Source organism: Zea mays, chromosome 1 (assembly GCF_902167145.1).
Source record: "Zea mays cultivar B73 chromosome 1, Zm-B73-REFERENCE-NAM-5.0, whole genome shotgun sequence".
Classification (NCBI taxonomy): domain Eukaryota; kingdom Viridiplantae; phylum Streptophyta; class Magnoliopsida; order Poales; family Poaceae; genus Zea; species Zea mays.
This window is the reverse complement of record NC_050096.1, coordinates 253,637,616-253,663,557: the sequence shown is the minus strand read 5'-3', so window position 1 is coordinate 253,663,557 and position 25,942 is coordinate 253,637,616. Positions and strand designations below refer to the sequence as shown.

Below are 25,942 nucleotides of genomic sequence, written 5' to 3'. Positions count from 1 at the left end.
CCTATTTAAGAAATGCTTCCACATAACCCGTTCATGCACACAAAATAGTGGTTCAAGAGAATGTCTTCTTAGGGTGTAGCATTTTTTTAGAGATGTTTTAACTTAAATATATAATCGAACAAATACTTGAATATAAATCATTTTAGTTGATGTTTATTCTAGGACATGTAGCTTTCACAAAAGAAAAACCTTATTAGAAGGTATTTTAAATTCACACTCTTTGAAGAATTTTAACGAATTCGACCAACACAATTTTGAGGTGTTACAAATCCTACCCCCCTTAAAAATAATCTCGTCCCCGAGATTTGTAAGAAAAGGGAATACAATAGGTTTGGTTTAGAATTTTAGTTTCTCATTGGGTTTTGGAAATCAAAGTTTTGTTCAAGTTTTTTTTTTTTCATAACAGTTAGTAGACGATTTAGAATATATGGATATTGTATGTCTACCCATCTATTAGGTCAGATGAGGTACGATTATGGCAAGTAGGGGTTGTGGCAAGGGTATAATAAGGAAAGACTTCATCCTAAACTACGGATCTTGATTCCGCTGGCGATTCAACTTGATCTTTGAAGTCTTGAGTTGATGCTTATCCTTTTTTGACATGGTTGGTCTTCTTTGGCCTTTATTTCTTGGAGTTGTCATCCGAGTTAAGGACATATGGCTAGTACATATGTGAGTAGGATGGATTGTATGGTGTAGGTAGGTTAGAATCTCTTGCTAGGTTAAAATTGTGGGGTTATGCAACTATTGGATGGTTAAGGTAGTTGCATATGGCCAAGTCGATCTGTCACTCTTAATTTAGTGCAGGGTGAACTAAGTTAAGACTCGTTCTATAGGAGTAGAGTCTAATCTATTTCATTAGTATTATCTAACATGTTTGATAAGTCACTTTAGATTAGATCAGATCTAGGTTAGATTGGTGTGACTAGTTTGACTAGATAAGATCTTATTTATTTTAGGCTAGATCATGGTTGTTACACTAGCGTGGGATAAATATGCTTATTGGGGTAAGATGAATCCATAAGGATAAGGTAGAATCTTTTGAGGTCAGATAGATCTATTAGGATAGGATAAATCTTTTCAAGATAAGACGAGAATCTATTTTTTTTTAGGATAAGATGGATCTATGAGTGTAGGATAGACTTTTTCAAGATAAGATGGATTTTGCTAGGCTAGATTCTTTGATGAGGGATAACCTAGTTCATTTAGATATTTTTATAACCGTTTTTTTTTTCTATATGTATATGCAGATGTGATTGTGGACATTACTCCACAACTAATCACACTCAATCAAAGATTCAAACAAGTATCATAAGAACAAACATTCAAGCATACAAATACCTTAAAAATAGTTTTGTTTTTGTTCCTAAGAGTAGGTCTCCTATTCCTAAAGTCACTTTAGGCACAGGATTTCAAAGTGTGAAATCCACATTTGTCTTTTAGAAAGAAAAGATAAGAATAATCAGAGTAAAGCGGAAATAGATGTGAAAAGATTAAGAAAAGTTTAGAAAGAATCAGAGTAGCAAAGGTAAGTAGATAATGGTTGTCCAGTTCTATCTAGGTTTCGTCCTACAGTCAACATTCCTCTGATACCACTTCTGTAACACCCGGATTTTAGGGGTCCAAAACCCGGGCGCTAACATAAACACCAGGTATGCTGGGACCAAGTCTCACACATATGATGTAAAGTGGCACAGGATCGAATGTCACATCTTTATATATAACAGGAGTTCTATACAAAATAAATAATTACATTATAAGGAGACAACGGTCCAGCAACCCAAAGTTGACTGGGAGACGACGGCCTAGACCACTCACGAACTCATCACAGCATCCTCCATGCGCCTCATCCTGCGGTACCTGTCCTTGACCTGTGGTGTATGTGAGACAGCAAGAGTGAGCTCACATACGTTCATCGCTCAGCAAGTTGTGGGGAATAATGTGTATGAACTCGCCAAAGGTGGGAGCTCATGTGAAGTGTAAGGCTTACCAAAGAGGATGGCTGAAGCTGAGCATTGCTTTTAAAGTTGGTCAAAATTTTATTAGCAATTACTAAGTATAAGTAAATACCAACCCAATTAAATAGTAGAATAGAAGTAACAACATCACCTGCGATGCAATGCATATGACAAATTGAATTTAAGTTCCATAATTTAATCATGTGAGTGTCCGAGCTGCTCATGACCGTGAGCACGGCTAGTATACCAGTTTTACACTCTGCAGAGGTTGCGCATCTTTACCCACAAGTCATGTTACCCATCTGCCAAGGGATCGCGACTTCCCATACACCTCTACCGAGGAGGCGAGGCAGGGTAACACTACGAGGCCTTTACAAAGTTCCACTAGCTTCAGAAAACCCGCTACAGTTTATAGGAAGCTCCAATGCAGGAATCCCTTGCAGGACCGCCATCACAGCAAAATCCTCCCGAGGGCCTCCCCAGGAATCCCTTGCAGGACCGCCATCACAGCAAAATCCTCCCGAGGGCCTTCCCAGGAATCCCTTGCAGGACCGCCATCACAGCAAAATCCTCCCGAGGGCCTCCCTACACTGACCACTCCCCTACTGCCCTTGCCCCTTTCGGGTAAGGTAGTCTTCCACTAGTTTTCCTAATTAATCGGCCAAGGGCGTCCCATTAAACCCTTGTGGTAGCACTGTTTTCCCGGGTGGTTCTCCATGTTCCAATTAACATAATGATCTCATCATGAACAGTAAATAGCAACTGATAACAAAAGTATGAATAATATGTATCTCAATGCCCAAATCCACATATAGCACTAGCAAGTACTACCCAGAAAGTTTAGTGGTAAACAAGGCATAAAGATAGACAAACTAGGGTAACCTATTAGGTCCCATCAAATTAACCTATGCAGATCATTATGATTAATTAGAACATGAGTGGGTAAAAGAAGTGATCAAGGGCACAACTTGCCTGGGTCTTGAGATTCCAGGTGCCAGGATGATCTTCAGGTGACACGTGACCTCACTGCTAGTCGTAGCAATACAAACATACATGGTATAGGCAAAATTAACATCACATCAAACATAAGAACAACTTGCGTAATAATGATCTACGCGTTGCTACGAGACTAGCAGAACTTGAACGGATTAAATCGGAGTTAAAACGGAGGAGTTATGATTTTCTGAATATTCTATGTGTTTTGTACAAGATTAAATGTGATATAAATTTTAATGTGACAGACATGTCGACACAGTGGTACTAGATGATAAACAATAATATTATAAAATTATAGGATCTGGAATGGGTTAAATTGGACTTCCTATGAATTTTCTATGGGTTTAACAAATTCTAGAAATTATTTTTATATTAAAAATGGATTTCTATTTCATTTTCCCTGGATTTTCTATCTCTGGACTGCACCTCATTTCCATGAAAGCACAGGGGGCCCGGTGCAAGTTATCCTAGACTCAGTGCATAGTACAAATGGACGGCGGGTTGATTTCTCCGTTTCACGGGGACTCTTTTGAATGTTTGCTCAGGTGAAGGGGTACGGTGCGCGGACGGACGTCCGATCAAGTGCTGACGGCCCAGATTAGATCCGAAGGGGTACAGGACAGTGTCCGTGGGATCACAGATCGACGGCAGAGGTTTTAAAGAGGTAAGGAGGGTTCTGGACCGCCCGATCCCATCCAACGACCCGGATCAGAAGTCGCGAAGGGGTATCCCACTGTCTAATCTCAATCGTCCAGAGAACAATCTACGGCCGAAGCGCATCTTCCCCACGGCGGCGCGGAACGAGCCCGCGAGACGACCTGTTCACTCCTCGCGGCGGCGCCATGAACGGAGGACCCGAGCGAGCGCCGGCGAGCACTAAACCTAGCGAAGTTATGCGCAAAACGGAGAGAGCATGGTAGCGGTTAGTATCGAGGTAGTCTTACCTTGGATTATGCGCACTGGTGCCCTAACCACGGCGCACGGCGGAATGCCCCGGACTACACGACGTCGGCGAGCAATCCCCATGCTCCACAAGCCCTCAATACCGCCATGTGAGGTCGCGAACGTGTTCGGTGTGCTCTGGAGACTCTCCTCGAACATCAACCAAGCCCAGAGTAAAGCTCCTGACGAGATGCCCATGCGAGCGGACATACATCTCCCCATGGTGCTTTGAAACGACATCTTCTTGCACACGGCGGGCAGCACCAGTTCCAAGGGATCCCGGGGATGGAGACCAAATTATATAGGCTCCGGGTCCAACAGAAACGGCCTGAGAAAAAGGGGGAGAGATACGAGCCTGCGATGTCGGAGTCCGCGCTTTGGTTACGAGAAAAGGGGAGAAGAAGGAGCTGACCGCCAGGCCCCACAGGGTAGCGACGGAGCGGCTGCCCTGCGCGCAGAAGAGACACTGACCGTCGGGTCCACGCGTCAGCGAGGCTGTAGGGTGTGTGGCCACCAGGAGCAATGGGCCGTGCGTGTGAAGTGGGGGAAAGTGAATGGGCCGGCGAGGGAAGGAAACGGCCCAGAGCGGTTTTGTTTCCCTTTTTATTTTCCTTTGCATTTACAAAATCAAGTTCAATTCCAAGTTTAAACTTTAAAATGAAATGCAGAGGCAAAAATTCCAGCATGAGATGCATAAATATTTTATTTGTCTATTTATTTATCTATTAATCCTATTTAAGAAATGCTTCCACATAACCCGTTCATGCACACAAAATAGTGGTTCAAGAGAATGTCTTCTTAGGGTGTAGCATTTTTTTAGAGATGTTTTAACTTAAATATATAATCGAACAAATACTTGAATATAAATCATTTTAGTTGATGTTTATTCTAGGACATGTAGCTTTCACAAAAGAAAAACCTTATTAGAAGGTATTTTAAATTCACACTCTTTGAAGAATTTTAACGAATTCGACCAACACAATTTTGAGGTGTTACATAGATTGAAAGGGAAATGGAGTATTCGGCGAAGACAAGGCTCCCACTCCACTCTATCGGTATTATTTACCCTTCGCCGTCACTCCGCACCACTCTCCAAATTGGTATAATCTTCACTCATACTTATATGTACCATTGGGGAGAAAGTAAAATGGGCTCTCAAATGTCTCCGTTTTTGGCGATTAATGCCAAAGGGGGAGAAATATTAAGCCCAAAGCAAAAGGACCACACCACCACCTTTCGAAAAAAAATTAAATGACATATTTCAAATTGGTATGTTTTCAATTGGTTAGTATTTTCAAATTGGTATCTAAAAATAATTTGATCTTCTTTCAATTGGTAAAACCCTCTTGAACACTAAAAGGAGAATTTCATCCAGGGGGAGTTTTGTTTAAATCAAAGGAAAAGCATTTGAAACAGGGGAAGAAAATTTTAAATCTTGAAAATGCTTCTTACAATCTTATTCATATACCTTTGACTACTTACAAAAAAGACTTTGAAAAGATATTCCAAAAAGAATTTGCAAAAACAAAACAAGTGGTGCAAATGTGGTCCAAAATGTTAAAATTATCATATCAAACTTATCTGCTTAGAAATGCTTTCATTTCAAAATAACTTATGCACATCTGTCAAAATGCAAACTAGTTACATTTTTACACTTTGTATTTGATTTGGTTTGTGTTGGCATCAATCACGAAAAAGGGGGAGATTCAAAGGGGAATAGTCACAATTTTCCTATAATCGATTTTGGTGTTTGACAACCATCACAAACCTTGTGGACTAACCAGTTTGTCTAGTTGATCATTCCACAAGTGCATAAGTTCATCTACAACTATTCTAAAGTCGACTGTCCGGAATATCGTAGATTATTCCGGACAGGAGAAGATTTTTTGAAAATCACCTAAGCGCGGACCGTCTGGGCCCTTGCGGCGGACCGTCCGCGACACTAGGGTGAGCCTCGGATAGAACCAATGCAAAAACACAAGTCTACACTACGGACCGTCCGATGGAAAAGCAAGCACCGTCCGAGACCAAGCGCGGACCGTCCGACCTCAGGCGCGGACCGTCCAGTCGGTGAAGAACCGAAAAACCCGAAGGTGACGGGTTCGATAAAATTAATTATAGCGTCCTCGTGGACCGTCCGGGGTGCACGACCGGACCGTCCGCGACTGCGGTACCTGACATCTGACGACGCATTTAATGCATTATAGCCGTTACTGCTGACTGTTAGGATTTTAGTCATTGATGTGCAGGGGCGGACCGTCCGGGCCAGGGGCGTGGACCGTCCACGGTTGGCAGAAATGGAGCAATGGCTAGGAGGTGGTTGGGGGCTATAAATACAACCCCAACCACCTCCATTCACTCAAACCAAGCATTCCAATCCTCTACATTCAATACAAGAGCTAGCAATCCATTCAAAGACACAATCAACGCTTCCAATCTCTCCAAGTTCCACAATTAAGACTAGTGATCATTAGTGATTAGTGACTTGAGAGAGAGTGATTCGTGTATTATTTGTCGCTCTTGTTGCTTGGCTTTTGCAATCGTGCTTTCTTCTTCCTCATTCTTGTTCTTCAAGCAACTTGTAATCAAGGCAAGAGACACCAATTGTGTGGTGGTCCTTGTGGGGTCTAAGTGACCCATTTGATTAAGGAGAAAGCTCACTCGGTCTAGGTGACCGTTTGAGAGAGGGGAAGGGTTGAAAGAGACCCGGTCTTTGTGACCACCTCAACGGGGAGTAGGTTTTCAATAACCGAACCTTGGTAAAACAAATCACCGTGTCATCCGCTTTATTTCTTGGTTGATTTGTTTTCGCCCTCTCTTTCAAACTCGTTTTTATTTCTAACGCTAACCCTGACTTGTAGCTTGTGTATTAAGTTGTAAATTTCAGATTCCACCTATTCACCCCCCTCTAGGCGACTTTCAGGGGCTCATAGGCTATGAGCGGGAGGCGAACCGGTGCCTCTGCTGTGCCTCACTGCCAGGCGTAGTTAATGTGGTCTGTCACTTATGATGGGTCGGTCTCGAGCTAGACGAGGAATCCACTCGAGTGGTTTCCCTTTGGCACGTCCGATCCCTTATTAGACTCTGCCACGCCCGATCCCGGGCTCGGTGCCACAGGGTTTGTCCGAGGGAGGGTGCTTCTAGGGTTGATGTTACCTATCTCCTCTAGCTAACCGATGGGCCCGAGTTGCCAAAGGCTTTTCCCTAGCACACATACTGACCGATGGGTCCTAGGTACTGGGGATCTCATCCTCGACAAGATGCCTCTGAGGGAGTTCAAGTGAGCATATCCCCCTGGGAAAGCTCGAGAGAGCTTCTAGGGTTCTAGTCTGTATCCCCTTGCAACTCATGTGTCCTCCCTTTTATAGACTGATAGTCGCCTAGAGGGGGGTGAATAGGGCGAAACTGAAATTTACAAATATAAACACAACTACAAACCGGGTTAGCGTTAGAAATAAAAACAAGTCCGCGAGAGAGGGTGCAAAACAAATCTCTAGCAAATAAGGAGTGAGACACACGGATTTGTTTTACCGAGGTTCGGTTCTCGCAAACCTACTCCCCGTTGAGGAGGCCACAAAGGCCGGGTCTTTTTTCAACCATTTCCCTCTCTCAAACGGTCCCTCGGACCGAGTGAGCTTCTCTTCTCAAATCACTTGGGAATCAAACTTCCCGCAAGGACCACCACACAATTGGTGTCTCTTGCCTCAATTACAAGTGAGTGTTTGATCACAAGAAAGAATGCGAAAGAAAAGAAGCGATCCAAGCGCAAGAGCTCAAATGAATACTACAAATCACTCTCTCTAGTCACTAAGGCTTTGAGTGGAGTTGGGAGAGGATTTGATCTCTTTTGGTGTGCTTTGCAATGAATGCTGGCTCTTGTATAGTGGTTGGAAGCTGGAAAAACTTGGATGCAATGAATGGTGGGGTGGTTGGGGTATTTATAGCCCCAACCACCAAACTTGACCGTTGGTGGAGGCTGTCTGTCGTATGGTGCACCGGACAGTCCGGTGCACACCGGACATGTCCGGTGCGCCCGCCACGTCACCAATGCCGTTGGATTTTGACCGTTGGAGTTCTGACTTCTGGGCCCGCCTGGATGTCCGGTGCACACCGGACATGTACTGTTCAATGTCCGGTGTGCCAGCGCGCGTGAGCCTGACTTCTGCGCGCTTTTGGCGCGCATTAAATGCGTCTGCAGGTGACCGTTGGCGCGAAGTAGTCGTTGCTCTGCTGGTTCACCGGACAGTCTGGTGTACACCGGACATGTCCGGTGAATTATAGCGGAGCAGCCGCTGCGTTTTCTCGAGGCTGGCGAGTTCCTGAGGCGGCTCTTCCTTGGAGCACCGGACACTGTCCGGTGTACACCGGACAGTCCGGTGAATTTTAGCGGAGTGCCTCTGGAAATTCCCGAAGGTGGCAAGTTTGAGTTGGAGTCCTCTGGTGCACCGGACATTGTCCGGTGGTGCACCGGACACTGTCCGGTGTACACCGGACAGTCCGGTGCCCCAGACCAGAGGTGCCTTCGGTTGTCCCTTTGCTCCTTGTTGAATCCTATACTTGATCTTTTTTTATTGGCTAAGTGTGAACCTTTTACACCTGTAAAACTTATGCACTAGAGCAAACTAGTTAGTCCAATTATTTGTGTTGGGCAATTCAACCACCAAAATCAATTAGGAAAATAGGTGTAAGCCTAATTCCCTTTCAATCTCCCCCTTTTTGGTGATTGATGCCAACACAAACCAAAGCAAGTATAGAAGTACATAATTGAACTAGCTTGCATAATGTAAGTGCAAAGGTTGCTTGGAATTGAGCCAATATAAATACTTACAAGATATGCATGGATCGTTTCTTCGTTCTTAACATTTTGGACCACGCTTGCACCACATGTTTTGTTTTTGCAAACTATTTTGTAAATCCTTTTCAAAGTTATTTTGCAAGAAGTCAAAGGTAAATAAATAAGATTTTGCAAAGCATTTTCAAGATTTGAAATTTTCTCCCCCTATTTCAAATGCTTTTCCTTTGACTAAACAAAACTCCCCCTAAATGAGATCCTCCTCTTAGTGTTCAAGAGGGTTTTGATATATCATTTTTGAAATACTACTTTCTCTCCCTTTTGAACACAATAGGATACCAATTGAAAATACTCTTTGAAAAACTAAGTTTTTGAAATTGGTGGTGGTGCGGTCCTTTTGCTTTGGGCTCATACTTTCTCCCCCTTTGGCATGAATCGCCAAAAACGGAATCATTAGAGCCCTTTAGAACTACTCTCTCCCCTTTGGTCATAAATAAATGAGTGAAGATTATACCAAAGATGGAGTCCTTGTGCTTTGTGCTCATGCTTTCTCCCCCAAGAATGGAGAGTGACTTGGAGCGACGGCGAAGGATGAGTTACGGAGTGGAAGCCTTTGTCTTCGCCGAAGACTCCAATTCCCTTTCAATACACCTATGACTTGGTTCGAAATAGACTTGAAAACACATTAGTCATAGCATATGAAAGAGATATGATCAAAGGTATGTAAAATGAGCTATGTGTGCAAATCAACAAAAGAAGTTGCGTGAATCAAGAATATTGAGCTCATGTCTAAGTTTGTTAAAAGTTTGTTCATCAAGAGGCTTGGTAAAGATATCGGCTAATTGATCTTTAGTGTTGATATATGAAATCTCGATATCTCCCTTTTGTTGGTGATCCCTAAAAAAATGATACCGAATGGCTATGTGTTTAGTGCGGCTATGTTCGACAGGATTATCCGCCATCTTGATTGCACTCTCATTATCACATAGCAAAGGGACTTTGGTTAATTTGTAACCATAGTCCCGCAGGGTTTGCCTCATCCAAAGCAATTGCGCGCAACAATGGCCTGCGGCAATATACTCGGCTTCGGCGGTGGAAAGAGCGACCGAATTTTGCTTCTTTGAAGCCCAAGACACCAAGGATCTTCCCAAGAACTGGCAAGTCCCCGATGTGCTCTTCCTATTGATTTTGCACCCCGCCCAATCGGCATCCGAATAACCAATCAAATCAAATGTGGATCCCCTAGGATACCAAAGCCCAAACTTAGGAGTAAAAGCCAAATATCTCAAGATTCGTTTTACGGCCGTAAGGTGAGCTTCCTTAGGGTCGGCTTGGAATCTTGCACACATGCATACGGAAAGCATAATATCCGGTCGAGATGCACATAAATAGAGTAAAGAACCTATCATCGACCGGTATACCTTTTGATCCACAGACTTACCTCCCGTGTCGAGGTCGAGATGCCCATTAGTTCCCATGGGTGTCTTGATGGGTTTGGCATCCTTCATTCCAAACTTGCTTAGAATATCTTGAGTGTACTTCGTTTGGCTTAGGAAGGTGCCTTCTTGGAGTTGCTTCACTTGAAATCCTAAGAAATACTTCAACTCCCCCATCATAGACATCTCAAACTTTTGTGTCATGATCCTACTAAATTCTTCACATGTAGACTCGTTAGTAGACCCAAATATAATATCATCAACATAAATTTGGCATACAAACAAGTCATTTTCAAGAGTTTTAGTGAATAAAGTAGGATTGGCCTTTCCGACTTTGAAGCCATTAGTGATAAGGAAATCTCTAAGGCATTCATACCATGCTCTTGGGGCTTGCTTGAGCCCATAAAGCGCCTTTGAGAGCTTATAGACATGGTTAGGATACTCACTGTCTTCAAAGCCGGGAGGTTGCTCAACATAGACCTCTTCCTTGATTGGTCCATTGAGGAAGGCACTTTTCACGTCCATTTGATAAAGCTTAAAGCCATGGTAAGTAGCATAGGCTAATAGTATATGAATTGACTCAAGCCTAGCTACGGGTGCATAGGTTTCACCGAAATCCAAACCTTCGACTTGGGAGTATCCCTTGGCCACAAGTCGAGCTTTGTTCCTTGTCACCACACCATGCTCATCTTGCTTGTTGCGGAAGACCCATTTGGTTCCTACAACATTTTGATTAGGACGTGGAACTAAATGCCATACCTCATTCCTAGTGAAGTTGTTGAGCTCCTCTTGCATCGCCACCACCCAATCCGAATCTTGAAGTGCTTCCTCTACCTTGTGTGGCTCAATAGAGGAAACAAAAGAGTAATGCTCACAAAAATGTGCAACTCGAGATCTAGCCCCTTATGAATGTCGCCGAGGATGGTGTCGACGGGGTGATCTTGTTGAATTGCTTGGTGGACTCTTGGGTGTGGCGGCCTTGGTTCATCATCCTCCTTGTCTTGATCACTTGCATCTCCCCCTTGATCATTGTCGTCATCTTGAGGTGGCTCATTTGCTTGATCTTCTACTTCATCTACTTGAGCCTCATCCTCATTTTGAGTTGGTGGAGATGCTTGCGTGGAGGAGGATGGTTGATCTTGTGCATTTGGAGGCTCTTCGGATTCCTTAGGACACACATCCCCAATGGACATGTTCCTTAGCGCGATGCACGGAGCCTCTTCAATACCTATCTCATCAAGATCAACTTGCTCTACTTGAGAGCCGTTAGTCTCATCAAACACAACGTCACAAGAAACTTCAACTTGTCCGGAGGACTTGTTAAAGACTCTATATGCCCTTGTGTTTGAATCATATCCTAGTAAAAAGCCTTCTACAGTCTTAGGAGCAAATTTAGATTTTCTACCTCTCTTAACAAGAATAAAACATTTGCTACCAAAGACTCTAAAATATGAAATATTGGGCTTTTTACCGGTTAGGAGTTTGTATGATGTCTTCTTGAGGATTCGGTGTAGATACAACCGGTTGATGGCGTAGCAAGCGGTGTTGACCGCCTCCGCCCAAAACCGATCCGAAGTCTTGTACTCATCAAGCATGGTCCTTGCCATGTCCAATAGAGTTCGATTCTTCCTCTCCACTACACCATTTTGTTGTGGCGTGTAGGGAGAAGAGAACTCATGCTTGATGCCCTCCTCCTCAAGGAAGCCTTCGATTTGAGAGTTCATGAACTCCGTCCCGTTGTCGCTTCTAATTTTCTTGATCCTTAAGCCGAACTCATTTTGAGCCCGTCTCAAGAATCCCTTTAAGGTCTCTTGGGTTTGTGATTTTTCCTGCAAAAAGAACACCCAAGTGAAGCGAGAATAATCATCCACTATTACAAGACAATACTTACTCCCGACGATGCTTATGTAAGCAATCGGGCCGAATAGATCCATGTGGAGTAGCTCAAGCGGCCTGTCGGTCGTCATGATGTTCTTGTGTGGATGATGGGCACCAACTTGCTTTCCTGCTTGGCATGCACTACAAATCCTGTCTTTCTCAAAATGAACATTTGTCAGTCCTAAAATGTGTTCTCCCTTTAGAAGCTTATGAAGATTCTTCATCCCAACATGGGCTAGTCGGTGGTGCCAGAGCCAACCCATGTTAGTCTTAGCAATTAAGCATGTGTCGAGTTCAGCTCTATCAAAATCTACTAAGTATAGCTGACCCTCTAACACACCCTTAAATGCTATTGAATCATCACTTCTTCTAAAGACAGTGACACCTACATCAGTAAAGAGACAGTTGTAGCCCATTTTGCATAATTGAGATACGGAAAACAGATTGTAATCTAAAGAATCTACAAGAAAAACATTGGAAATAGAATGGTCAGGAGATATAGCAATTTTACCCAAACCTTTGACCAAACCTTGGTTTCCATCCCCGAATGTGATCGTTCGTTGGGGATCTTGGTTTTTCTCGTAGGAGGAGAACATCTTCTTCTCCCCTGTCATGTGGTTTGTGCACCCGCTGTCGATGATCCAACTTGAGCCCCCGGATGCATAAACCTACAAAACAAGTTTAGTTCTTGATTTTAGGTACCCAAATGGTTTTGGGTCCTTTGGCATTAGACACAAGAACTTTGGGTACCCAAACACAAGTCTTTGACCCCTTGTGCTTGCCCCCAACATATTTGGCAACTACCTTGCCGGATTTGTTAGTCAAAACATAAGATGCATCAAAAGTTTTAAATGAAATGTCATGATCATTTGATGCATTAGGAGTTCTTTTCTTAGGCAACTTAGCACGGGTTGGTTGCCTAGAGCTAGATGTCTCACCCTTATACATAAAAGCATGATTAGGGCCAGAGTGAGACTTCCTAGAATGAATTCTTCTAATTTTGTCCTCAGGATAGACGGCAGGGTATAAAATGTAACCCTCGTTATCCTGAGTCATGGGAGCCTTGCCCTTAACAAAATTTGACAAACTTTTAGGAGGGGCACTAAGCTTGACATTGTCTCCCCTTTGGAAGCCAATGCCATCCTTGATGCCAGGGCGTCTCCCATTATAGAGCATACTTCTAGCAAATTTAAATTTTTCATTCTCTAAGTTATGCTCGACAATTTTAGCATCTGATTTTGCTATATGATCATTTTGTTGTTTAATTAAAGACATGTGATCATGGATAGCATTAATATCAACATCTCTACATCTAGTACAAATAGATACATGCTCAACGATAGATGTAGAGGGTTTGCAAGATTTTAATTCTACAACCTTATCATGTAACATGTCATTCTTAGTTCTAAGGTCGGAAATAGTAGCATTGCAAACATCAAAATCTTTAGCCTTAGCAAGCAGTTTTTCATTTTCAATCATAAGGCTAGCAAGAGAAATGTTCAATTTTTCAATCCTAACAAGTAAATCATCATCATTATTTCTAGAATTGTCAATTGAAACATTACAAACATGAGAATCAACCTTAGCTAATAAATTAGCATTTTCATTTCTAAGGTTGTCTATAGTCTCATGGCAAGTGCTTAGCTCACTAGACAATTTTTCACATTTTTCTACTTCTAGAGCATAAGCATTTTTAACCTTAACATGCTTCTTATTTTCTTTAATAAGGAAGTCCTCTTGGGTGTCCAAGAGATCATCCTTTTCATGAATGGCACTAATCAATTCATTAAGTTTCTCTTTTTGTTGCATGTTGAGGTTGGCAAAAAGAGATCGCAAGTTATCTTCCTCATCACTAACATTTTCATCACTAGAGGATTCATATCTAGTGGAGGATTTAGATTTAACCTTCTTCTTTTTGCCGTCCTTTGCCATGAGGCACTTGTGGCCGACGTTGGGGAAGAGAAGTCCCTTGGTGACGGCGATGTTGGCGGCGTCCTCGTCGGAGGAGGAGTCGCTAGAGCTTTCGTCGGAGTCCCATTCCCGACAAACATGGGCATTGTCGCCCTTCTTCTTGTAGTACTTCTTCTTCTCCTTTCTTCTCCCCTTCTTGTCGTCGCCCCTGTCACTATCACTTGATAATGGACATTTAGCTATAAAGTGACCGGGCTTACCACACTTGTAGCAAACCTTCTTGGAGCGGGACTTGTAGTCTTTCCCTCTCCTTTGTTTGAGGATTTGGCGGAAGCTCTTGATGACGAGCGCCATTTCCTCATTGTCGAGCTTGGAGGCGTCGACTGGTTGTCTACTTGGTGTAGACTCCTCCTTCTTTTCCTCTGTCGCCTTGAATGCGACGGGTTGAGCCTCGGATGTGGAGGGATCATCAAGCTCGTTGATCTTCCTCGAGCCTTCTATCATGCACTCAAAACTCACAAAATTCCCGATTACTTCCTCGGGGGTCATTAGTGTATATCTTGGGTTGCCACGAATCAATTGTACTTGAGTGGGGTTAAGAAAAATAAGAGATCTTAGAATAACCTTAACCATTTTGTGGTCATCCCATTTCTTGCTCCCGAGGTTGCGCACTTGATTCACCAAGGTATTGAGCCGGTTGTACATGTTTTGTGGCTCCTCCCCTTTGCGAAGCCGGAACCGACCGAGCTCCCCCTCGATCGTCTCCCGCTTGGTGATCTTTGTGAGCTCATCTCCTTCGTGTGCGGTTTTGAGCACATCCCAAACCTCCTTGGCGCTCTTCAACCCTTGCACTTTGTTATACTCCTCTCTACTTAGAGAGGCGAGGAGTATTGTTGTTGCTTGAGAGTTGAAGTGCTCGATTTGGGCCACCTCATCCTCATCATAGTCTTCATCCCCTACGGATGGTACCTGTGCACCAAACTCAACAACATCCCATATACTTTTGTGGAGTGAGGTTAGATGAAATCGCATTAAATCACTCCACCTAGCATAATCTTCACCATCAAAAGTTGGTGGTTTGCCTAATGGGACGGAAAGTAAAGGTGTATGTTTGGAAATGCGAGGGTAGCGTAGGGGAATCTTACTATACTTCTTACGCTCTTGGCGTTTAGAAGTGACGGACGCCGCGTCGGAGCCGGAGGTGGATGTCGATGAAGAATCGGTCTCGTAGTAGACCACTTTCCTCATCCTTTTTTTCTTGTCCCCACTCCGTTGCGGCTTGTGGGAGGAAGACTTCTCCTTCTTCTCTTTGTGTGAAGAAGATTTCTTCTCCATTCCCTTGGAGGAGTCCTTCTTCTTCTCCTTCCCTTTTAAGGAGTCTTTCTTCTCCTTTCTCTTGGTGCGGGACTCTTCCGATGAAGCGCTCCTGTGGCTTGTAGTGGGCTTTTCGCCGGTCTCCATCTCCTTCTTGGCGTGATCTCCCGACATCACTTCGAGCGGTTAGGCTCTAATGAAGCACCGGGCTCTGATACCAATTGATAGTCGCCTAGAGGGGGGTGAATAGGGCGAAACTGAAATTTACAAATATAAACACAACTACAAACCGGGTTAGCGTTAGAAATAAAAACAAGTCCGCGAGAGAGGGTGCAAAACAAATCTCTAGCAAATAAGGAGTGAGACACACGGATTTGTTTTACCGAGGTTCGGTTCTCGCAAACCTACTCCCCGTTGAGGAGGCCACAAAGGCCGGGTCTTTTTTCAACCATTTCCCTCTCTCAAACGGTCCCTCGGACCGAGTGAGCTTCTCTTCTCAAATCACTTGGGAATCAAACTTCCCGCAAGGACCACCACACAATTGGTGTCTCTTGCCTCAATTACAAGTGAGTGTTTGATCACAAGAAAGAATGCGAAAGAAAAGAAGCGATCCAAGCGCAAGAGCTCAAATGAATACTACAAATCACTCTCTCTAGTCACTAAGGCTTTGAGTGGAGTTGGGAGAGGATTTGATCTCTTTTGGTGTGCTTTGCAATGAATGCTAGCTCTTGTATAGTGGTTGGAAGCTGGAAAAACTTGGATGCAATGAATGGTGGGGTGGTTGGGGTATTTATAGCCCCAACCACCAAACTTGACCGTTGGTGGAGGCTGTCTGTCGTATGGTGCACCGGACAGTCCGGTGCACACTGGACATGTCCGGTGCGCCCGCCACGTCACCAATGCCGTTGGATTTTGACCGTTGGAGTTCTGACTTCTGGGCCCGCCTGGATGTCCGGTGCACACCGAACATGTACTGTTCAATGTCCGGTGTGCCAGCGCGCGCGAGCCTGACTTCTGCGCGCTTCTGGCGCGCATTAAATGCGTCTGCAGGTGACCGTTGGCGCGAAGTAGCCGTTGCTCTGCTGGTTCACCGGACAGTCCGGTGTACACCGGACATGTCCGGTGAATTATAGCGGAGCAGCCGCTGCGTTTTCCCGAGGCTGGCGAGTTCCTGAGGCGGCTCTTCCTTGGAGCACCGGACAGTCCGGTGAATTTTAGCGGAGTGCCTCTGGAAATTCTCGAAGGTGGCAAGTTTGAGTTGGAGTCCTCTGGTGCACCGGACATTGTCCGGTGCCCCAGACCAGAGGTGCCTTCGGTTGTCCCTTTGCTCCTTGTTGAATCCTATACTTGATCTTTTTTTATTGGCTAAGTGTGAACCTTTTACACCTGTAAAACTTATGCACTAGAGCAAACTAGTTAGTCCAATTATTTGTGTTGGGCAATTCAACCACCAAAATCAATTAGGAAAATAGGTGTAAGCCTAATTCCCTTTCATAGACAAGGGGAGCACGTACAAGGGAGCTGGGTACCAAATGGTGGGCCCAGGAATAATAAAATACAAAGCGTGGAGCGACGGATAGAGCTGGAGGACTAAGGTCTTCCCCCGTGGTGGACAGGTATCTTATCTTGTTCGTCGTGTGGGCTCCTCTAGCCAGACTCGACTTCGCGCTGTCTTGTCAGCGTGTGGGTGAAGGCTCTGGCGTAGGTTGCGGCATAGAGTGTCACGTAGTCTTGCATAGAGGAGTAGGTAGGCGGTGTTGTATTGTTCCCTCCGCCTGTCTTTTCGCTTGGTGTCGTAGTGAGAACAGTGGGTGTCATGATGGGAGTTACCCATAGTGGCACAGTGGGTCAATGGTCTTCGCCTCGATAATACGCAGGTTACTGGCGCGCCCTAGGCCTTGCGGACTGACACGCCACCTGCATTCAATGTGGGGCGCATGCCACCTGCCACTAGTGTGAACATGCGGGCATCCTGCCCGTATTTAATGCGGGTGGCCTCCATGACAGAGGCCCACGTCAAACGATGCCTGACAGCTTCTGAGATGTGCCATGGGCCACGTGGCAACATCGTACCCCCGCTTGGGTGGAGAGCAGTGGCTGGGAGCATATGCAGATGTGGTAGCTCTAGATAGAGCGTATGCATACGGGTCCAGATGGTACTCGTGGAGGTTCGGGTTCCATCCGTAATGGCCCGGACACATGGCGGCATCGGACCTCCCTTGGTCGAAGGTTCGTTGGCACACGTGGGGGTCAGGTCCTAGGCTGTAGTTGTCGAGCAATCCCACCGACGAGGCACATGGTAACATAGGTCTGGAGGCCATCGACCCTATAGGACGGGCCCAGGCTCTGAGTCATGATAGATCACTCGTCATCCCATGTCTATGGGTAGCCACAGGGGTCCAGCCTTGACCCAGTAGGAATGGGTACCACATATTTGGGGTACCGATAGAGTTGTTGCCTCATCCATAATGTAAAAATGCATTCTAGTGATCCTTATGAACTCCGATAGCCAAATAATTACCATTAAATCATCAAGTTTTGGGGATAATGTGATCGTCAAGTCATGTAAAAATATGGTTGAAGTATGTTAGGAAAATAAGAAACTCTAAAATGATAGCCGTTGATTATGTAAACATAGTTAAAAATCTAAGAGATACATTCATAAAAAGGTCCCTCTCTAAACGTGATAAATAATGCATTGAAGAAGATGGGGTTGAGACCCACTTTAGTGCATATGACGGTAACCCAACCTTTTTGTGATCAAAGATCACATGAATTAGGAGTTTGGAGAAAACAAGATATGAGTGTAACTGAGAGTATATATATTATATTACCCACTTCATAAAAGATGCAGCATTCTCTAGTTGTAAGTCAAGATTGCTTTTATCTTAATGTGTCAAAGAGAATGAGACATCATTATAGTTCTACATGGTATTCTTGTATGAACATACCTATATGAATTGACCATTGGTCATAGTCTGAATTATAGAAATTTCCTTATAAATTCTCAAAGAAACTATTGAAGAGACACGAGTTTGATTTATAAAGTTCCATGTAAATAATAGCCACCCACACAACATCATCACATAGCCTCATCCATTCATCGCACGAATTAGATTAGACCCTACCGTTGTTTGGGATACCTTCAGCTCTAGGAAATTGTAACACTCCGTCCACTCTCGGACCGGGAGTACTTACTCCTGGCAGCTCTATGATCATATATTGTCCCCACAGACCAACATGAGCCTTTTGTGCGCACTTTGTCCTCACTCGTGCGCACCCGAGAAAACTTTTAGGTCAGTCACTCATCCCAAATTGCTCCAAACCAAGCACACTTAACTTGAAGGTTCTTTCGGAATAGGCTTTCAAAAAAGAAGACGCACCTTGTTGATGCACCTTGTTGATATGAGTACTCTATTAATTCTATTAAAGCCTTGTGCCAGAATATCACCATCCACTAGGGTCAGGATATCACAATCCACCCCTTAGAAGACCGACGTCATCGTCGTTCAACCCCAAGCCAGGAACCTCCCCTCTTGACCATGTATGTGTGTCTAGTGTCGTCATATACCATGATATGTGACCACTCCAGGCCCACATGCGTAATGCGCAGCTCGGATACCACTTGTAACACCATGTCCACTCCCGGATCGGCTGTACTTACTTCTGTCAGCTCTCTAAAATCATATATTGTCCCCACAGACCAACACGAGTCTTTTGTGCGTACTTTGTCCTCACTCATGTGCACCCGAGAAAACTTCTCGGTTGGTCACTCGTCCTAAATTGCTCCAAGTCAAGCATGCTTAACTTGAAGGTTCTTTCGAGATAGACTTCCAAAAAAGAAGATGCACTTTGTTGATATGAGTACTATATTAATTCTTTTAAGCATTGGGTCAGGATATCACCATACACTGGGGCTAGGATATCACAAAAATTTGGTGGAGTTTGTGGAACAGGTCATTATGTGCTCCAGAAAATCGTGGAGCTGGAGTTGTAAGCCTTTAAAATATATTTATATGTCATTTCGTTTATTATTTAGATTACAAATATTTTAATACTATTTAAATTGATATTACAAACTACAGCTCCACACTGGAGCTGGAACCCGGGGCATCCCAAACACCCTCTAAAACTCTAGGTGGAGCAGCTATGCACCAGAGTTTAGATTGTTTTCTCAAGATTAGTGGTAGTGGCGGGTAAAATTCTCCAAACTCCATATCTAGTTTGTTTTTTTTGGAGATTTCGAAGCAACAAAAGATACTCCACAAATTTGTACTGCATTTATTAAAACTCCATGGAGTTTGGAACTGGATTTAGGGTGTTTGGTAGGCTCTAACCAACTTTTTGGAGTTTTGCTCTGAAGCTATACTAAACACACGATCGTCTCTTGTCGTTAGAGATGTCAACGGGGAATTCCCCATCGGGTTATAACATCTCATACCCATCCCATCATGTTTGATCCATCCACATACCTATCCACATACCTATCATGGGTGCAAAACTCATTTCATATCCATCCTCATTTGAGTTTCGGGTTCCCAATGGGTCTCATCCCCAATTAAGGGATAACTAGGTACTAACAGGTAGCACAAACAATCTAAATTTCAGACATCACCATATCGGCAAGCACTCTTCCATGAACCATGATCAATTCATTCATCTATCAGAAAAAATAAGTCTTTGGGACCGATAGAAGAAATGGAGAAATGGAGTTTGCTCACCTTCATTGGTCACCATCTGAGTTCCTTGGCGCATTAGAATCCATGGTCGTCATCGTCGTTTGGGCAGGGCGTAGCATATGCTAGTCTGCTAGTTGTCTTGTCGTGTTGCCTTGTTGGGCTAAGACCTGGGACCTGGTGCACTGCCGTGCTGGGCTTGGTGGCCGGCTCGGCTTCAACTTATTTATACAAACACGACCGGTGTACACGTATGAAATATCTATGGGTAATCACGTTCGGATTATTGCTTCTCAAAACCATACCCATTTACCCAATGGATGGAGATTTTATCTCATATCCATACTCATGGGAACAATTTTTGTCACATATCCGTATCCTAATAGGGAATTCCCCACAGGTTGGCGGGTATCGGGTCCCCATTGACATCTCTACTTGTCGTTCACTCATATAGTTATCTAAAACATTATTCGCGAGTGGAGGGAGTTTGAATATAGAGATAAAAATGAGTAAACTGTTGGAGACAGGTTTATAAAAGGATTCATAAAACCGCAACATAGTTTTCTAGGATAACATTAGCGTTCTTTGTGTCATGTATCCTGAGAGAGATCTCCATTAGAGTTTGCTCTGATTACCCTGCAACGATAGACCAAAAAAACTCGCTTGTTTGATTTGAAAAATGAGATAGTTGATTATCTTATTTTTTTGGTTTTTAGAGCGAAATGATTTGATCCATCATCTCACTTCTCACTTTTTATTTAGTTTATAAAATAAAATAAATTGATTCATCACTATTTTATTCTTTGAAATGAGTTCAACCCACCGAATCTATAGAATGAACTCATAATAAACCACCTATCTAGAATAGATTAATTTTTCAAACCAAATGTCTCCTTAAGATTATCTCCAGCAACTTACCCATACTTATATTCAATCCACTCTAGGTACATTACAAACTAAAGTGAAAAACAACGCTTTTGGGTAAACTGCTATAGACGAGTAAATAATAGGTAGTAATTGGGCATTTACCTCTACAAAAATTTGTGTAACCATCTCCAATAAAATTAAAGAGACAATCCAGATTGAGAAGATATATTTAGTCGCAGAACACTTTAATTTTTAGCAGAACAAAAGATAAGTACTTCCATGCATAACGATGTTCAGCACGAGATAAGCAGGTTCACACAAGGCACTGTAATACCCCATACACTTAAAATTCATGTTGCACAAAGCAAAATAAGATAGGCTAAACCAAAACGTCTGGATTCGCATTCCAACTGTAGATTGGACTTAAGCAACGGCCTCGAGGAAAGCCTTCCCAGGAGCACGCTTCTCAAGTCTTCCATGGTTACCGAGCAGCTGTAATAAGTCAGGAGAAGTTAAAATTAGATTATGAACTGGTTAATATACTGCCGAAGAGAAGACGGAGCAAACATTGTAAGAATAGCTCCATTTCAAAATATGCGTATCAATGGAAATTACATTACTATCCCAAAACTAATTCAGAGATATATCTAAATGTAGCAAGATATGTGATAGCTGTACCTTTGCGTTGACACCATCAGGAACAATTCTACCCTCACTCTTGTACTTCAGGTAGTCGGCACGGCTGAACTTGGTGAAGCCCCTGGACAAGACAGTGCAAATCAAAAAACAATAATAAAAAATAACTTATGCAAGCTATTAGGCTATGGCATTTTGGTTTCATGGCAGCAATGAATTCATCATGCACTCACCACTTTCTGCTCTCAATAATCTTTTGGCGGCCAGGGAACTTGAACTTGGCGCGACGCAGAGCTTCACTGGCATGTGCAGCATTGTTGTCCTTGCATCGAACAGAAAGGAGGACCTGACCAATGTCCACCCTAGCACAGGTGCCCTGAGGCTTGCCAAAGGCACCCCTCATTCCAGTCTGGAGCCTATCAGCCCCAGCACACGAAAGCATCTTGTTGATACGAAGGACATGGAAGGGGTGAACCCGGACCCGAAGGTGGAAGGCATCCTTTCCTGCAGACTTGGTCATGTACTTGTTGCAGGCAATACGGGCAGCCTCAAGAGCCTCACTGGAGACATTCTCCTTCTCCCAAGAGACAAGGTGCACACAGTAGGGGAACTCATCAACACCCTTTCTCTTCATGCCAACATCGTAGATCCTGATCTTGGGGTCAGGGACACCACGGCAGTACCTGGACTTGGGGTATGGCTTGTTCTTGATCTGGCGATAGCATCTCGCAGGCCCTAACCAATGTTTCAGAAACATAAAAGCTTGAGTATCAATTAACATAATACCAATGCACCACAGTAGTAAAAATGTCCACTGCATACAAGTACAAACAATTGACTAGATGAAAGACAGAACATTGATTTTCACATTTATATAGAAGAGTAATTACATAAGCACGCAGAATGAGCATATGCACAGCATAGTCAGATTACTTCTACAGTGTTTTTCATGGCATATAATAGAATACTAAATGTATTCATTAAAAATCCATGAAACACAACTACTAACCCCATCTTGGCAGCTAACTGTACAAGGTCTACAAGCATTAGTCTTAACAAAAACAAGATTTTCCGACTATAAACAGCAAATCAATTGATGCCATGTTCTACCAGTAGTGTTTTTCCATGGCATACAATAGAATACTAAGGGTTTGTTCAGTTATTCCCATTCCATGTGCATTGGAGGAAATTAGGAGTTGCTTGGGAATTAAACACAGTCAGGACCGCCCGAAAAACGATTACCAGCCGGATTGCTTATCTAAAATATATAAGATTTGATCAGCTGGAACAATTCTGGATCTAATGCTGGAGAAACGGAAGGCCTCAACCTCTTCCAATCCACATGAATTAACATTAGAAGAACAGACCCTAAATGTATTCGTTAAAAATCCATGGAACAAGCATTAGTCCGAAACAAAACAAGATTTCCCAACTATGAACAGAAAATCAAATGATGTCATGTTCTGCCAGTAGTCAGACAGGTCTTAAACTATGAGCGTGTTATCTCCGAACTTATCACGCGTCAAGCACACATGAAAATTTGGGTGAGTATATAGTACCAAGGCCCCAGCGCTTCTCGTATTTATACGATACTAAGCAAACACAGCTTCGTGAGTTCCACAAATCAACTCAAATACTAATACCGCGCAGTAAGCAACAAGTAGCCATCAAAGGTATTAACCCGATTTCGTGGGGATCTAGTCGAGATTTGCACCGGACGCAAAGTGGGAGCCCTCTTCAGACAAGCGGTTGCAACAAACATCGCAGTAGAAGCGTACGAAGGAGCTGGATCGAAAACGCGAACTTACTTCTCCCCATGGCGACGGCAGCAGAGAGCAGGCGGCGGCGGCGAATGAAAGAAGGGATGCGGCTAGGGCTTGGAGTGGAGTGAGGGAACACTTTATATAGAGAGTGTGGACGCGGAATGGGGCCGTGCCGCCGTGGGTTTTGTGCGTCATGGCATGCGACTGTCAGATGCTGGGCCTTGGAAGCAGTGGACCCAAAAACCGAAGAGAGCCCAGTAAAATTGGAGACTCCTTTCTTTCAGGGTCAGCCCATGCGCCATGCTGAGAGAGAGCCAAGATTACAGTTGGCCTGTCAAGTTCCCACGCTAAAGTCTGGAATGTCCCGCCTGTGCCCAGTTCCAGTTCCACTCCAGCAACCCCCGCCGACCATGGCGGTTGCGGTGGCGCAGAGTCTCCTCGCGGCGACCACGAAGATCATCGGCATTGGGCGCAGCTGCACCACCCACGCCGAGATCGGACGATCCGGGACCTGACAACTTGAATCGTGTCAAAGCTCATGGGCGAACTGTTCGTCCAACAGGCCCTAGGATTTAGTACTGTCCGGGCTAAAGCCTCCGACGTTCCATAGTACAAAAGCCCCAAAACACGGAGTGCCTGCCCAAATCCATTTTGGCACTTGCAGACGGTCCGCTGACCCTGGCCAGACGGTCCGCACAAGGCCACAAAGACATGTGAAACTACGGATCCCTCTGGATAGATCGCGTACAGTCCGGATGGTCCGCCGACCCCAAAACTTAGCCGTTTTCTAAACACGCTTTAGAAAAGATTTTAACTCTAGATGCTCTATGAGGCACTAAGTTTTACACCGACCAAAGCAATTGACCCCTCTTAATAGTACGACTATCTAGCCTACTAATTCGGTCAATTTTTCTCTGAAATTCTGATGTCCGGCAAAAACAAAACACATGTTATATCTTTGTCTTCACTTGATCCACAACCAATGCTTATAAGTCTCCAAGACTTTTTCTGTTTTCTATGGTCCAACCTGCATTCTTATTTCTCCAAGAATTATTAGTCCACAAGAGGTTGTCATTAATTACCAAAACACCACTAAGAGGCCTAGATGATTCATAAGGAGGTGGAGCTCGATCTCGCAGAGGAATCCAGGGCGACGAGAGCATGGAGGAGCGACACATCCGAGACTTTTGCATGCTGAGGATGGGGCGGCCAGGGGCACCAACGCCATGTCCCATGGATGCCTCATTGTGGAGGCGACACCCACCGATGTCACCGCAACGCCCCTGATTTATCGTCGTCGCCACGAGAACCGGGGGTGCGCCACATGCGTCCCCTCCTCTGCGACGGGCAGAGGCCGCTGCCATGGCCCATGGGCATCTCATTGAGGAGGCAGGCTCGAGCCCTAGGGTTTGGGAGAGGGAGTTAGACCGTCTGGTGGGGAAGAGGAGATGAGCTGAGAGGAGTCAAGCAGGGAAGAGGTGGGATGGAAGGGGATTGGCGGGGCGACGCGTGGAGGCATGAATGGCGGGGTGTGGGCGCGAGAATGGTGGCGTGTGGAGTGAATGTCGAGGCACGGGCGCTGAGGATGTTGGGGCGGATGGGGGCGTGAATGATGGGGCGCGGGCAGGGGCAGCCAGAGGCGCGTGAGCGGGGACAGGTGTAGACGCTGACGCTACACTCTTAATAGAGTAGTATAGATGTACAATTGTGCTATTGGGCGCCCTAGTGCCAAATAGTTATTTGACACCAGCATCAACATATTTTAAATGTGCGCGCTTCATTCTCATTTTCCGTTCCACATACTGTGTGTACTCAGCAGAGGTCTCAACTCGGTGCCTCGGTAGCCGATTTCTTTCCTTCTCTAGCGAAGCTGACCGTTGGCACCTGGGAGCCGTTGGCGCACCGGACACTGTCCGGTGCACACCGGACAGTCCGGTGCCCCCTCCCGACCGTTGGCTCGACCACGTGTCTCGCGCAGATCGCGCAGCCGACCGTTGGCCCGGCCGACCGTTGGCTCACCGGACAGTCCGGTGCACACCGGACAGTCTGGTGAATTATAGACGTACGCCGCCGATGAAATCCCGAGAGCAGCGAGTTCGCAAGAGCCAGCCTGGTGCACCGGACACTGTCCGGTGCACCACCGGATAGTCCGGTGCACCCAGACCGAGCTGACAACATGGAACCATATACTTTTTACTTTTTGGCACGGGCTGAACAGACCTACTAGTTTACATGGTATGTATACGTACTAGTAGCTGGGGCGCGCCCTTCTGCGCGCTTTATTATGTATTTAAGTTATTTTTAAGTGTTTTGGATGGTAATAGATGCACTTATTGTAATAAATTGTATTATTAACTTGCGCTCACATGTTTGAGTTATTTAAAAATAGATGTATAGTCTTTTTTAATTAGTTATAGATTTATTTATTCTAACATTCTGACATGGAAAAAAAGTTGTTTTAAGCATCTGTGGATTATTGGCTGCAGCTTACATACTAAAACAATTAGAAACTTGTTAGGGTGATGCCTTAGATGGGAAAACAACAGGTGACTTTCAGTCACAAGGCCTTCCATTCTGAGCATAGCCAACATATGTCAAAATGGACATCATTTTCCTTACCGGGGTGTTTGGATCCCTTCATTTTAATGGAATTAGAATTCACTCAATAAAGTAACTTATTTAGTTTGGAATTTGGCATTCCACCACTTTCCAAAGTTAAGATATAAGACTATCTCAAATTCATAGGGTGGAGGATAGGAAATGATTTTATGCA

The 25,942-nt window shown here is 44.4% G+C and overlaps 1 protein-coding gene across 2 annotated transcripts; it reads right to left on the bottom strand.

The window, feature by feature from the left end:
* Nucleotides 1–20,962: 20,962 nt before the first annotated feature.
* Nucleotides 20,963–23,285, bottom strand: LOC100282959 (60S ribosomal protein L10-3). 2 transcript variants are annotated; one of them, NM_001294272.1, is given in 4 exon segments: nt 21,004–21,262; nt 21,449–21,530; nt 21,640–22,141; nt 23,215–23,285. In NM_001294272.1, coding segments are annotated over 4 exon segments (663 nt in total). In that variant the 5' UTR covers nt 23,225–23,285; the 3' UTR covers nt 21,004–21,193.
* Between the last annotated feature and the right edge of the window lie 2,657 nt (nt 23,286–25,942).

What these genes read in the sequence shown, in the direction of transcription:
- LOC100282959 (XM_020551778.2), bottom strand. Translation starts at nt 22,226, where the DNA reads ATGCAGTGGACATTTTTACTACTGTGGTGCATTGGTATTATGTTAATT. An exon ending in ATTATTGAGAGCAGAAAGTG is followed by an intron (nt 21,531 to 21,639) that starts GTGAGTGCATGA and finishes TGTCTTGTCCAG; the next exon opens with GGGCTTCACCAAGTTCAGCC. An exon ending in CTGATGGTGTCAACGCAAAG is followed by an intron (nt 21,263 to 21,448) that starts GTACAGCTATCA and finishes GACTTATTACAG; the next exon opens with CTGCTCGGTAACCATGGAAG.